General features: G+C 39.2%; 1 protein-coding gene across 14 annotated transcripts in view; it reads right to left on the bottom strand.

Annotated features, from left to right (window-relative positions):
• Positions 1–16,326, bottom strand: part of HECTD4 (HECT domain E3 ubiquitin protein ligase 4) — a 187,867-nt gene that overhangs the window by 97,134 nt on the left and 74,407 nt on the right. For all 14 annotated transcript variants that reach the window (XM_023647129.2, XM_023647131.2, XM_023647133.2 and 11 more), the window contains 4 exons: positions 9,841–10,033; positions 6,541–6,699; positions 1,147–1,260; positions 265–405 (listed from right to left, as the gene is read on the bottom strand). In XM_023647129.2, the coding sequence (XP_023502897.2) occupies positions 265–405; positions 1,147–1,260; positions 6,541–6,699; positions 9,841–10,033 (607 nt within the window). The remainder of the gene's footprint in view (positions 1–264; positions 406–1,146; positions 1,261–6,540; positions 6,700–9,840; positions 10,034–16,326) is intronic.

Below are 16,326 nucleotides of genomic sequence, written 5' to 3'. Positions count from 1 at the left end.
ACCAGAGTTCTGACAATTTCAGAAGGCAGAGAACAATTTTACTTTAAAAACATCTATGAATCACCTCGTAAGTTCTATTATTCACACACTATTTACTTAATGATAAACCAATCAGGTAACAAGGATTTTAGCTTTCCAAGTTCAAAGAGGGAAGGCTGTTGACATATTTTATTGCTTGGGCTACATTCCCACTTACTAATTGCTGTACTCTCTCATATTTCATGGGGAGAAATCTCTTCCTGCAAGACTATGAGTGCACCTCACCTTTGGGCTCAGTGATGATGTGGCTGACTCCAAGTCTCTGACAGACATAATGGAAGGCCTGATTCCCAGGATTACACCACTGATCAATATAGTCATTCGAGCATGTCCACAGCATGTTGTTCACTGTATCATAACAGGCACCTGGAAAAAGAGCATGCTTTATTCAACTGTCATGTTGTCATCTGTCTGTATACATATTTCTCATAAGCACTGCTAAAGAATGGAAGAGCAAGGATTCCCCCCAGTGCTGACAATCCACAACTCTATTCCCATATATTTTACCTGGAAAAGCATTAGATGGGGGCTCAGCAAGAAGGCAGGATTCAATTTTTACTTTGCTTAACTACTATGTAAGAATGGAATAAGTCTCATGCAATACACAGTTCTTAATAACTGACTTATATGTGACCTTTTTAATTCCAAAAAAGATTTAAGTGGCTTACATGAAGACTCAAATACGATAGGACTAATTAACATTAACACACAATAAAAGCCTTAGCAACTGAGCCCAAAACTTAGATATGAGCTTCCCAGGAGCCAAGGCAAAGAAAATATCCAATATGACACACAGTGCTCATTTTCTAACAATAAGAAGGATACCAATTCTTTACAGGAAATAAACCTTTTTATGGCATGAACTTTTAGAAGAATTTGTTATAGGCATCATCACACAACCTAATGGACAGTACCCTCAATAGCAATTTATGCAGAGGAATTTCACATACGGCAATTTCTTACATTAATTCTCAAAATTAAACAGTAACATAAAAAAATTCTTTCTTTCAAGGAAACTAGAATACCACAGGGAAGTGGCAAGATTTTTTGACAGAAATTGCTAAAACTTTGACTTTTCCAAGGAAATGTGGGCATTTTATTTCTTACCCAATCCTGGCACAAGAGCACCACGTCCCAGTGAACTTCCAGCAGCATCTATGAGATCGGCACGACTTGTGAACTGACCATCCGAAATATTATACACCAAGCTAGAGGCTAGGACTTCGGAAACAAACATTAAGCTGTTTAATAGGCCTTAAGATGATGGTTAGCCTACCTTTCAAAGGCTCTTAGCAAGACTTTCATAAAAATCACACCTTTTTTTTTTGTTGTCCATCAGCAGTAACAATGAGGAGACAGAATATATACATAAGACCACAAAAAGAAAACTGTCACAAAATATCTTCCTAAATAGTGAACCATATTTTTGAAAGTGTTTTCAAAATGGCAACTTTTACATAGAGGTTTTTTCAACCTAGATTATCAAAAGGATAACTGCAAGAGGGGTTATGGTCACTAAGATCACAAGGTGACAACATTTACAAGAAATACTTCAGATTATTATAATCAGTGCTCAGTGGAGGTTGGTGGATATTCTAACACAGCTCATTTGGTGTCCTTGTAAGCACTGGCTCTAAAACTTGGGGACACTTAGGCCTTTGCTCTTAACACAGGATAGTCTAATGATGACAAGCACGGGCTTTAGGTTTCTGGGTTGAACTCCAGCTCTCCCACTTCTCTGTGACTCTGGGAAATTTACCCAACCTCTGTTTCCTCATGTCTAAAGTGGAGATAATAAAAGTACCTGCCTTATATAGTTATTGTCAAGACTAAATAAGTTAAAATATGTCAAGGATCTACACCAGCATTTATGTACTAGCTGCTATTATTGATATTATTTTTTCCTTCCCCACTTTCAAACATGAAATTCTAGCACTGTGCCTCTCAAGTTTTCTTTTTTCTTTTATTCTTTTTTTCTCATCACTCTAGAAGTCCAGATGCTCATCATGCCTGACTTGAGCTATAACCTAAAGTGTACTCTTTGTTTCTTTTCTATTTTCTACTGTTCCATCCTGCAACACCAACGAAATAACCTTTCCCATCTTTTTCACTGTGTTTACCATGCCTATGCCTTTCCCTCACTTGGCTGCTTATATGAATAATACCTGTTTTTCATGACTTAAACTCAAGACCTCACGTATCTCTCCCTTCCACCCTACTCCACAATGACCCTTTCTTTCTCTGATTCTGCAGCACTTACAAATGCTCCACATTGGTCAGGCAGTGATACAGCATAATATATCATTTTCTAGTTGTTTCACATACCTACATCATTTCTCCCATCCAGACTCTGAGCTCCTGAAGGCAAGCACCACTTTCTCCACTTACTGAGTAGCCCCTACAGTGACCGATATGGAACAGGACACAGAAGGAATTTAAGCACTTACTGGTTTCTTGGTCTAAAATGGAATTACTTTGTAAGCTACACCCTCATGAAAAAATGAAACAGTGAAGGCCTGCTTTAATCAAGTGGGGTCAATTTCAGTTGAGTGAAAAAGCCACGCCAAGGAGACTAAAAAGAGTTAAATAAGACTAACGGTCAAAAAAAGACCTCAATTTAAAAATGGACAAAGGATTTGAGTAGATATTTTTCCAAAGAAGATACATAAATGGCCAATAAGCACATGAAAATATGTTCAAAATCATTAGTCATCAGGGAAACGCAAATCAAAACCACAACGGTATACCACTTCATACCCACTAGGATGGCTATAATCAAAAAAACAGACATTAACAAATGTTGGTGAGGAGGTGGAGAAACTGGAACCATTATACCTTGCTGATGAGAATTTAAAATGGAACAGCCACTTTGGAAAACAGTTTGGCAGTCCCTCCAAAGGGTAAACACAAAGTTACCATCTGATCCAGAATTCTACTTCTACATATAAACCTAAGAGACAAGGAAACATGTCCACGCAAAAACTTGTACACAAATGTTCACAGCAGCATTACTCAAACTAGCCAAAAAGCAGAAACAACTCAAACGTCCATCAATTGATGAATGGATAAACAAAATGGAGTATATCCATACAATGGAATATGATTCAGCCATAAAAAGAAGTAGTAATTCATGTTACAACATGGAATGAACCTTGAAAATATTGTCAAGGACAAAAAAAAAAGCCAATCACAGGGAAAACTGGACAGCCATATGCAAAAGAATGAAAGTAGACCATTATCTTACATCATACACAAAAATTAATTCCAAATGGATTAGACTTCAATGTAAGACCTGAAACCATAAAACTCCTAGAAGAAAACAAATGCAGTATACTCTCACATGGGTCTTAGCAGCATCTTTTCAAATACCAAGTCTACTCAGGCAAGGAAAACAAAAGAAAAAATAAACAAATGGGACTACATCAGACTAAAAAGCTTCTGTAAGGCAAAGGAAACCATCAACAAAAGGAAAAAACCCACCAACTGGGAGAAAATATTTGCAAATCATCTATCTGACAAGGGGTTAACTTCCAAAATATATAAAGAACTCATACAACTCAACAACAAAAAGACAAACAACCCAATCAAAAAATGGACAGAGGAGCCAGCCCCGGGGCCTAGTGGTTAAGTTCACGTGCTCTGCTTTGGCGGCCAAAGGTTTCGCTGGTTCGGATCCTGGGCACGGACATGGCACGGCTCATCAGGCCATGCTGGGGTGGCATCCCACATAGTACAACCAGAGGCTCTCACAACTAACATACAACTATATACCGGGAGGAGGTGGGGGAGATGGGTCGCGGGGAGAGGGGGGCATTTGGGGAGAAGAAGAAGAAGAAGAAGAAAAAAAAAGAAGACTGGCAACAGATGTTAGCTCAGGTACCAATCTTAAAAAAAAAAGAGGATCTGAACAGAAATTTTTCCAAAGAAGATATACAGATGGCCAACAGGCACATGAAAAGACGTTCAACGCCACTAATTATTAGGGAAATGCAAATCAAAACTACAATGAGATTTCACCTTACCTCTGTCAGAATGGCTATACTTAGCAAGAAATAATAAGTGTTGGAAAGGATGTGGAGAAAAGGGAACCTTCATACACTGCTGGTGGGAATGCAAACTGGTGCAACCATAATGGAAAACAGAAAGGAGATTTCTCAAAAAATTAAAAATAGAAATAACATATGACCCAGCTATCCTACTACTGGGTATTTATCCAAAGAACTTGAAATCAACAATTCAAAGAGATTTATGCACCCCTATGTTCACTGCAGCATTATCCACAATAAGCTAAGATGTGGAAGAAACCTAAGTGCCCATCAACTGATGAATGGATAAAGAAGATGTGGTGTGTATATATATACACAATGGAATACTACTCAGCCATAAAAAAAGACAAAATCATCCCATTTGCAACAACATGGATGGATCTTGAGGGTATGATGTTAAGCAAAATGAGCCAAACAGAGAATGACAAACACCATATGATTTCACTCATATGTGGAAGATAAACAAACACATAGATAAAGAGAACACATTAGTGGTTACCAGAGGGACAGGGGGCGGGGGGTGAAAGGGTAAAAGGACACACATGTATGGTGACAGATAAAAACTAGACTTGGTGGTGAGTATTATGCAGTCTATATAGAAACTGATATATAACAATGTATACCTGAAATTAGACAGTGATAAACCACTATGACCTGAATAAATAAATAAATAAGCCAGACACGAATGGGCATATATTATATAATTCTATATAAATGAAAAGTCCAGAATAGGTAAGTCCAGACAGAAAGAATAGGTAAACCCAGACAGAAAGACTGGTAGATGCCAGGGGCTGGGGCAAGTGGAAAAATGGGGAGTTACTACTAATGGGTTTGGGGTTTCTTTTTGGAGTGATGGAAATGTTCTGGAATTAGATAGTGGTGATGGTTGCACAACTCTGTGAATGTACTTTAAAACCAGTGGACTGTATACTTTAAAGGGGTGAATTTTATGGTATGAAAGTTATATCTCAATAAAGCTGTTATTTAAAAAAAAGAGACTAATAATAAATTTATATCATTTACCCAAGGAGTAAAGGGGACATCCTGTTCACATGAATAAGCAGAGAAAACAAGCTGTTGAGAAAAAGTCCAACCAATCTGATTTTAAAGGCAAAAGTGTTTTGAAGTGGTTATTTATAAATATCTCCAAACATACGCAACTACTCAAAATGGCCTATAGGCTAAGCTGATATTAGATAAATGATTTTGTTTAAACTGCTGAGGTCAAATTTATATCTGCAAGCTTAAGTTAGAGTAAGAAATGCTTTTTTAAAAATATAAATGTAAAATATAATCCTTTAACGGAATTACTGTAAGCAAATTATTTTAAGAGGACAGAACGTGAAATACTGGGAAATAAAAACAAGTAAACTGATTTTAAAACATTTTAACTTTATGTGCCTAAAAAATTTCATGGAAACAAAAAACGCCAGCTCTGTTACCAAGTGGTTAAGTTTGCGCACTCCACTTCAGCAGCCCAGGGTTTCGCCGGTCTGGATCCTGGGCGCAGACATGGCACTGCTCATCAGGCCACGCTGAGGCGGCGTCCCACATGGCTCAACTAGAAGGACCCACAACTGAAATATATAACTATGTACTGAGGGGACTTAGGGAGAAGAATTTAAAAAAAGACTGGCAACAGATGCAAGCTCAGGGCCAATCTTAAAAAAGAAAAAAAAAAAAAAAGAATGCAAAAAAAATTGTTACCCTATATAAAAAGAACATTTCTGGTTTTTTCATTTTTGTTTTTTAGAAATACTTTAACATACTTTAGTGTATAGGGTCACCAAACAATGGTGTGAGATACTATTATCCTTTTATTTTTTACAAGTGGGAAAATTAAGGCTCAGAGGGGTAAATGATGTCCTCAAGGTAATAAAGCCAGCGAACGCCATGTGAAAGAAACATTTTTTGATTGTGCTTTACGGCATTTGACTAATTGTCCACGCTGAAAGCAAAGCCATGCTGCTTCACTTACTACGGTGTGCCTCCCTCTTCCATAAAAATATACGTATACTTAACGTTAATGTCTGCACATGTTTATTCTGTATTATACGGTTTCTGCTTCACATTTTTGTGTGTGTCCTAAAATGGATGTGTTTCACATACTTATTTTAATAGCTTTGGAATTCTGTCACAGTGGGTAGAGTTCTTGCTATGTCACCAGTAAATAATGTGGCAATAGATTAGTTTATTTCCTAAAATTTTCCTGAACTCATTATTTCTAGTAATTTTGTAAGACGACAGTTTTCAAAAGGATACTAATATATCTATGAAAATTCTATTTTCAATTCCTCCTAGCCTGTAACTATATTGATAACAGTTTTTTATTGTTATCAGAAATCTATTGTAAACTACTGTTTAACAGAGCAGATTTAAAGTTATTAATAGAAAAGCCTTAAATTTCAAAGTTGGAGACAAACTGGGAAAAGTGTCACAAATAAAATTAACTTACTTTTTAACGATGACAAACCACTTGTTCCACCAAAAAGAGAGCGGGTAGCAGAGCTGCCCGATCCCCCTGGAGGTGGGACCAGCATCACCAAGTATGTGCCACAGGTGTATATGGGCGTCTTCCGAAGCATTTTTAGAGGTAGTCCACAGCTAGTATTTGCTGGTGAAAGGAATGAAAATGGTGAGTAGAAATATTTGACACATAGATTAACGTGATTAGCAACACAAATTAGAGTATAATAGGGGGGCGCCAAATTCAAAAAATGACATGTCAAGATGCGGAAAACAGAGCAAGAAGAAGCTAAGAAAAAAATAATGATCTTCTGGCTCAAAAGCCTGGCCCCAAGCCTCCTCTTACATAATCTGAACATTTCTCAAATATGTTCACAATATTCAATATGCCTTTATGTCTCCAAAAATTCTTTCAAAAGAATGAAGCTTTCCATAGACTAAATCTCAAAATAAAAGAAGAATCCCACTGTTTATGTTTCCCCCAGGAAACTGTGCTCCTATAGAGATCTTTTCATTTTATACAGAACAAATTCTTAACAGGTTTGTGATATTACATTCATTACAAATAGCTCTGAACATGAAATCAGCCAGAAATTTCAATCTATAACAAGTTAACAAAAACTTTCACAATATCTATCACAAAATATTATATCTGCATGATTTATGATAACCTGTTATATATTTTTATCTTTTTTTGGGGTCAGTGATATAAACTATCATAAAGAAAATAATTATTGCTTCTAATCAAGAGGTATAAAATGTACTTTGACCTCCCTTACTCACTGGCAGATCTGCAAACGAAGAGTGAACTTAAGGACTTTCTACATATTAGCCTAGTTAGGACTGATGATGGAAATTCAACCAGAGCGCTCACCTAGGAAGCTGTCAGGGTACAAAACAAAGCTGCCCAGATAGACATAAAATCGTCTTCAGATGGTTTCAATTGGAAAAATGAGAAAAGCGAAATCTAATCTGTCTGATATTTATTTTGAATGCTTGTGCTTCTAAAATGCTCCACCTTTTAAAATTCCAAGCTCCCAACAAGTAGATTCTTCATTCAGGACATAAGTCAGGAGCATAAATTTCCATAGGTAAGAAACTCAAAAGGGGCAATGAGTGGAAAATTAGCAATTTTGTGAGCATAACATTATCACCACAATGTTTTTAATAGACATACTCTTATTAACATGGTAATAGGCATTAATTTATCACAAAATAAAAAGTTCTAGGCCTTCTGAATGTTGAGCTGTCAAAAGTTCACTTAGCCTAAACTGGTGAACGTTGTGTAACAACATCATGTTACACGAATACATAGAGAATGTATACAAAAGAACAATGGGGTCACATGTTTGGAATACTGATACCACTTTTCACAGCATTCTAAATATGCCCTTGTCTTCTCAGTTTTTTCTGATTTAGCCCATATTTTCTTATCCAACAAACATTCTTTTAGTATTTCTATTGTTCAGCGTTAAGAGTCAATCTTCTCCCAAGGGACAAACCCAGATCAAGCCTTCAGCTTGTCAGGAAAAACGTTTTTTTGGATAAAAAAGGACTATCTTTACAAAGTATTTCCTATAACTCAAATTATCCACAGACCCAAATTATAACAACTATTAATAATTTCCTCGCTTATATTTAATACAATAGAGACTTGTGGAAGTAAAATACTATCCTTACACTCTAATATGGACTAATAAGTATTTACTTTGATGGTCTCATAATGAATTAATCACTAATATTTTCTCATCCTAACATTTCAATATATAAAAGGATTAAAGCCTAAAACTGCATTAAATTCATTAAACATATATGAATTCAGATACATTTTTCTATATATGGCATCTTTTTCTAGCCTTATCTTTTACTACAGTTCATGATTTGCTACAAATTCATGTAGTTGGTATCTAATCTGTAAACTCTTGAAGAATAATATTCTTAACCATTTTAAGTCACAGATGACCTGGAAAATCTGATGAAAATTATGATGCTACACATATGATGTTATTTAAAACTTTGGGGGAGCATGTTTATGAACCCCTTAAAGGTTTATCCCAATTAAGAACTCGTGCTGTAATAGTGCAGAACAGTGTATTTAGTGTGCAACCTTTTATTAAGAAAAGGAGGAAAAGAAGAACACATAAATTTGTCTTTAATCGTATTTGCATAAAGAATTCTGTGAGGATAAATAAAAACTAATAAATATAGTTACCTACAGGGGGCAGGGTGGGGGGAAAATATAGAATACACCAAGATGTGGGAGGAAGATTTGTCTGCATATACTTTTGTATTGTTTTCACTTTCAAACTCTGTAAATGCATTACTTGATTTAAAAGATTAAAGCACAAACACTAAACGCCAAATTCTAGAAAAAGCAACCTCTGTTATGGAAGGTTTGTCTCTTACTTGCTGGGTCAAGATTGTAATTAGTGAAGATGATGCTAAATATGACCTTTTTACATTCATAAAGTATATGCTAAGCATGGAATCAATTAATTTACACTACCAACAATGATAAGGTATTTACAGTTAAAGACAAAGCTGTTTTAAGTTATTACAGATTCATGCTACTTCATGTCCATAGCCAACAACATAAACTAACTTGGAATAAGAAAACAGACAATGACTGGAAGGAGATAGAAAGACGGAACTATGTAAAGCACAGTGCTTTGCCTGGCACACTGTAGGCTCAATAAGAAGTGCTGCCTGAATCCCACAGGCGGCTCTCACCAATTACAAGCTGAATGTGTCAAGCCATGAAAAGACGTGGTGGAAACTGAAACGCTTATAATGAAGTGAAAGAAGCCAATCTGAAAAGGCTACATACTGTACGATTCCAGCTACACGATGTTCTGAGAAAGGGAAAACTATGAAGACAATAAAGAGATCAGTGGTCGCCAGGAGGTGGGGCTAGGGGGATGAATAGGCGGAGCACACAGGATTTTTAGGGCAGTGAAACTACTCTGTATGATTAGCATAATGATGGACATCTATCATTATGCACTTATCCAAAACCATAGAATGTACAACACCAAGGGTGAACCCTAAGGTAAACTATGGACTTTGGGTGATAATGATGTGTCAATGCAGGTTCATCATTGTAACTAACATACGATCTGGTGGGGAATGCTGATAAGGGGAGAGGCTACGCATGTGTCAGGGCAGGAGACCTGTGGGAAATCTCTGTACTTTCCTCTCAATTTTGCTGTGAACCTAAAACTGTCTTAAAAAAATATAGCTGAATGGAGCTATACAGGTAAAGAGATATGGTAAACAAAGGGCAGCATACCTGCTTGGTCCTCTTTCAGCGTGTTGGAGATGGTGGAGCCAGTAAGGGCGGCCAGCGTTGCAGATGGGGAGGCTCTGTAGCGTGAAAGTCTGCTCAGAAGCATCTCATTAATGCTTTTTGCAGACTCGCCCTCTTTTCTCATTAGAATTGTGCGTTCCTGAAGTGGATTGGCTACAAATACACCATCTTCAACCTAATATTTAAAGAAAAAAAGGCCCTTAAATGATATGTTTCCATTTAGTTAGCAAATTTCCACTTGAGAATTATATTATTGTAATCTGGTTGTCCAAATGTATTTCAAAAACTGCACCTGAGTAGATGTAAACCTCAAAACTTCAGTATACTATAGAAACTACCGACGACAAGAGAAAGGTTACACTATGTTTGAGAGCTTTCTTTCTTTTTGGTTTTTCTTTTTGATGAGGAAGATTCACCCTGAGGTAACATCTGTTGCCAATCTTCCTCTTTTTTTTTTTTTTCTTGAGGAAGATTAGCCCTGAGCTAACATCTTTGCCAGCCTTCCTCTATTTTTTGTACATGGGATGCCTCCATAGCATGGCTGACAGGTAGAGTAGGTCCACACCTGGGATCAGGACCCACGAACCTGGGCCACCAAAGCAGAGCGTACAGAACTTTAACCATTCGGAAATGGGGCCAGCCCCTGAGAGCTTTCATTTTTTATAATAGCCCAGATTCTAAAAGTAATGAGGTTCTACGAAAAGCTGTTGATTAAAATTCATTATATTGAATTCCATAGGCAGTTCTCAGTAATTAACAAGCTTCTGACAGGTACAAGTAAGATGAGAAGAAAACAAATCAATCAGTTTTTGATTTACTATTAAATACGACTATGAGGATAATATCTTCTTGAAATATAATTAGTAGCTAAAATCCAAACTGCATATTAACAGCAGTTAACATCAGCCCCAGCTGCTTAGGTACTGGCAGAACAATCCTGCCGAAAGGCAGACTGTCTGCTAAGAATACATGTTGGCTTCAGCTGCATCCTTGGTGGCCAGCAGTTCCTCACTCATCACTTGATTATGCCCCAGCAAAACTTCTGGAGTGCTGATTCCAAAATTCCTTCACCAATTTGGAGTTTGACTTTAAGCAGACCCCTGGCTTTCTTTATTGCTAAAAAGATCCAGACCACTTACCATAAGCTACTCCCACTCATCTTTCTTCCAACTCAAGAATCTTTGTATCCAGCCTCATTTATTCTTACTTTCCTCTTAGCTCAGAGGAAGAAACACTTCACCTCTTGTTATTTAAGGTTAACTCTTCCACTTTTGCCTCCTCTCTAACTGCTCCCTTAGTTAATTCCCTTCTGTCCCTTCACCGTCAATGCCTCCCTCTCTATTAACTTCCTTCTCCTTGGCTTCAAATATTCACAGGTCTTTGAGATCTTAAACAAAACGTTGGTGGCCCATTGAAATACCACCCCTTTTCTCCACTTCCACTAACTGTCAAATGTCTCAAATATATCTCATGCAGTCTCTGCATCCCACTGCCCCTTCCAGACCCAGGCTCCTGGATCCGGCTGGAGTCTCAGAAACTAGTGTCACCAGCAAAGATGGGCAGGACTGGCCTGAAGCTATGGGGTAGAGAGATAAGAGGGAATAGGAGAGCAAAGTGGCAAGGCTCACAGAAGCAAATTAAAGCAAAGAAGGAGTCCAAAGTGGGAGGTTGGTAACAGAGAAGCAGCAAGAGAAAACAAGCAAATTCAGAAGCACAGCCAGTAAAGATTCCCAGAGGGAGCTGTAGATACTGGGGGACACTTTTATGACACAGTCACAGATGATAAGGGAAAGGATTTCTTAAAGAGTCCAAAAACACTGTTTCTATTTCCTTGCCCCCGCTTCTTAACCCTTTGCAGTTGCTTAACCCTCTAACAAGTGGACATCCTTGACAGTCCAGGAGTACCCTAAAACCAAAACCATCCACCTTCTCCTCAACTTCTGCATAAGCTGTGCCACGGGTGCCTTGGCTTCTCCCTCCTCAGTCCTGGTGACAGAACACAATCCTGGTTTGCTTCTTCATAACATGAACACTTATCATGTGTAAGGTACTCTGCTAGTGAGCAAAGCTAACCCAGTCTCTGCTCTCCTTGTTCTCTCCTTCTTTTTTTGGTGAGGAATTTTTTTGGTTTCGTGGAGGAATAGTAAGTGGACGATTACTAGAGCTGTGACGATGAACGGTAGGATGAAGTGGACGGCGAAGAATCGGGGGGGGGGGGTGGCTTTGTCTGTGGAGAATCCGCCTCAGATTCATTCGACGAGGTTGGTGCCTGAGGAAGATTCGCCTTGAGCTAACATCTGTTGCGAATCTTCCTCTATTTTGTATGTGGGTTGCCACCATAGCATGGCTGCCGACAAGTGGTGTAGGTCTGCACGCAGGAACCAAACCCGGGCACCGAACCCGGGCTGCTGAAGTGGAGAAAGCTGAACTTAACCATTAGGCCACAGGGCTGGCCCACTGCCTTGCTCTCTCTTATTTGCTGGTTCCGCATCTCCACTGACTTAAATTGGAGCTTGCCTAGGATTAAACCTAGGCTCTGGTGTCTAAGACCTCCGCCTGGAACACTCTGTCCCTAGCTCTTCCCATGGCTAGCTCTTTCCCATCATTCAGGTCTCAGGTAGAATGTCACCTCCTCAAAGAGGCCTTCTCTGATTACCAATCTAAAGAAGAATCTCCTCCACAACCCCTCCAAGCCAGAGCACATCACCCTGTTTTGTTATCTGCACAGCACTTACCACTCTCTGAAATTATCTTACTCACTAATTCATTTACTGTTTGCCCTATCGCCCCAACCGGGACTGAATGCCAGCTCCCCAAGAACAGGGAGCCTGCCGGCCTGGTTCACCATAGCATTCCCAGCACTTAGGAGGCACACAGTAAATACCTGATGGCTTGCTGAATAAACACATCAATGCCCTCGCCCAAATCCAATCCCAGCTCTCCACGCAACTCCCACGTTTCTATATCCAGACTCATCCTCGATACTGAGATCTAGTCCCACTTTTCTAACTGCCTCCCACTCCCTGGTTCTTCAACTTGAAGAGCCTACTTTCGCCTAAAATTGAACACATCCACATCTTACCACATTGTTTTAGACCCACCCTCTTGCTAGATTAACTTTTACCAAACATAGCTCTATTTATGTCGCACAACTCTAAATATAACCCTTCAAAGGCATCCAAGACAAAAATCAATCACTTTAAGCTTCGCATTCAAAAGTGTTGCCCAATCTGGCCCTAAGAGAAAAACAATGGACAACTGAAAAAAAAAAAAAACACCACAAAACTATACTGTTGTGTTTGAGTACTTTGAAAATACTGAAAAGAAAACCTGATAAAGCACCTGGGGGAAGCAAGGAGGACTGCGGTTTGCTACACGGTGGTACAGCTATGAACTGCTATACTTAACAAAGAAGCTCTTCAGGATAAAAAAGCTACTGATTTAGAAAGAAGATGAGCCTGAGAGGAGAGGGAAGCAGCACGAGTTAAGAGTGACAAGAAGCCTCCCTCCTGGCTCCCTCCATGGCCCGAGCCACCATCATCTCCAGCCTGAGGACTGAACCTGCCTCTCACCTGCTCTCCTATTTCCCCCTTGGCACCTGTGTGCTATGCTCTCCTCTCCACACATCAGACAAGGATCATTTACAAATGTAAGTAAAACCACAAAATAAAACCTGTAAATAAAACAGGTCCTTCCATTTACAAATGTAAATAAAACCGCATCCTTCCCTGTTTGAAACGCTGTAGTGACTTCCCAACACACTTATAACAGAATCCAAACTACCCATAAGACCCATGTGGTCCAAAGTCCGCTGAACTCCTAGCCTCATCTGCCTCTGCTTGCCCTTTCTCATCATGCTTTCAGCCACAATGGCCTTCTGTCACTCCTCCAAAGTGCCAAGGTTCCTCCTAACTCTAGGCCTTGTACTTGCTGTTCCCTTCTCCCGGACTTAACAACCATTCCGGTTTGTCGGGGACTGTCCTGGTTTTAGCACTGAAAGTCCCATGTCCTGAGAAATCTCTCAGTCCCAGGCAAACTGGGATAGTTGGTCACCCTATCTGTCAGGAAGGATGGGTGCTAATCATTCAGATCTCAGGTCAAATGTCCTTCCTCAGAAAGGCCCTTGCTGCCAGCCAAACTACAGTAGCTCCCCTCCTCCACCCCACTCACTCTCTATCACACCATTCTGCTTTAGCTTCTCCCAGCATTTGTCACCAGCTGAAGTCATTCTGTTCTTGTTGTTTACTGTCTTACTGGCTAACTCCCCTCACTGTAATGTAAGCTCCTTGAAAACAAAAGCTTGTTACCCTGCTACCCAGACAATGCAATGTAGCAGGTACTGGATTAATACTGGATGAATGAAGGGCATCTTAGTCATCAGGATCATAATTTAAAGGAAGTAACAAACCCATAGAGAGAAGGAGGGAAAGGGATCTAGTGTGTCCATTACTGTAATGACCGTATGTTTAGGAAGGGACTAAAGAGGACAAAGCAGCAGTAAGATTGCCACTGAATCTATCTAAAGAACAGCAGTTTATAGAGAACAAAACAGAAGTGAAGATGTAAAAACTGTGCTGTGGGGGCTGGCCCTGGGGTGCAGTGGTTAAGTTTGGCATGCTCTGCTTGGGCAGCCCAGTTCGCAGGTTCAGATCATGGGCAGAGACCTACACCACTCATCAGCTATGCTGTGGTGGTGACCCATATAGAAAGTGGAGGAAGCACAGATGTTATCTCAGGGCTAATCTTCCACAGCAAAACAAAACAAAACAAAAAACTGGGCTCTGAAAAGGCACAAAAGAGTTATAGAAGATTCTCAAGTAGGGATGTGTTGAGTGTAGAAGTAACCAAATCAGGCAGGAAGATTCCATGCCTCAGCTATTCTGTAGTCTTAAAAGGCCAGAAGTGTAAGCGTCTTAGAGCTTCAAAAGGGCTGCGACTCCAAGTGGTAGACTGTTACATTAGTGGGCCCAGTGAATGACACGTCCTGGTATTCATGCCCTCATTTAGTCCCCTCCCACACTGCCTCTGGGCTTGGCCATTAGGAAGCATGGTGCAAGCAGAGGCTTGATAAGCACTTGTCCTCTTGAAAAGCTCCCATCTGAAAGGCAGCCTCTATGCTATCAAGAGGTCCAGCCTAGACTACTGAGGTCAAGTGGAGAGAGACTCTGGAAAATGAAAGACCACCTTGAATGTTACAGCCCCAGCCAAGCTCCAAGATGAATGAAGTTGCAGGTGTGACTTCAGCTTCTCCATGTAGAGAAGAACCACCCAGCTGAGCCCAGTCAACCTACAAATCATGACTGCTGGAAGTCACTTAGTTTTGCAGTGGTTTGTTGAAAAGCAGTAGATAACTGAAATATGCCAAAAGTCAGAGAAATTCTGTGATCCAAGTGTTATAGGTTGTTTTATATTAATAATAGCATAAATTAGTTAGGGAGATTATTCTCCACATTCCATTTCTTTACATCATACTCCTCTGTGTTTCTATAGTCTACCTTATATAAATGATTAGTTATCTAATTCCATTGAGTTAATAAGAAATCATTTGAAAGACAAGTTGGATCCTACTCTCCGATTATGTATTCATTTTAGCCATCCTTCAATCCTTTAGTTTTCCCTCAATCCTAGGTACCAAGAGGCCTACTCTATAGATCAAACTCAGCTGAATGTTTCATGAAAAATGATGCAATGCAAGGAAGAACACAAGTGGTGTTCAAGATCCCAAAAATGTTTTTAAAATTTAATTTTTTTCTGATTATAAAACTAATATATGATCTTTTCTATAGTTGTTTAGTCTCTTTAAGAATCTTTTTTTTTTTAAAAAAAAAAGGTTGGCACCTGAGCTAACATCTGTTGCCAATCTTCTTCTTTTTTTTTTTTTTATCCTTCTTCTTCTCCCCAAAGCCCCCCAGGACATAGTTGTGCATTCTAGTTGTAGGTCCTTCTGGTTGTGCTTTATGGGAGGCTGCATGGACTGATGAGTGGTGCCATGTCTGTGCCCAGGATCCAAACTGGCGAAAGCCTGGGATGCCAAAGCCGAGTACACAAACTTAACCACTCGGCCACGGGGCCAGCCCTCTTTAAGGATCTTTAAATCTTGCTTTTGTCTATTCTTGATCCAAAAGCTACAATGGACTTTTAAAACCAGATCCTGCTCAAAACTCTCCAAGAGCTTTCCATGGCACAAGGAATAAAATCCAAATACCTTGCAAGGCCTTACAGGAAATGGTCCCGACTACCTCTCCAAATATTTACACCATTTAGAAACCAAATTTATCATGAATCAGGAAAGTAAAGGATTTCAGTATTCAGCCATAAAAAGAAGGAAATCTTGCCATTTGTGATAACATGGATGAAACTTGAGGGCATTATACTAAGTGAAATAAGTCTGTACGATCTTATTTATGATCAAATACTGTATGATCTCACTTATATGTCGAAGATAAAAAAGTTGAACTCGTAAAAACA

Source organism: Equus caballus, chromosome 8, assembly GCF_041296265.1.
Source record: "Equus caballus isolate H_3958 breed thoroughbred chromosome 8, TB-T2T, whole genome shotgun sequence".
Taxonomy (NCBI): domain Eukaryota; kingdom Metazoa; phylum Chordata; class Mammalia; order Perissodactyla; family Equidae; genus Equus; species Equus caballus.
Note: the sequence above shows the minus strand (reverse complement) of the source record. Positions and strands in the feature narration are given on the sequence as shown.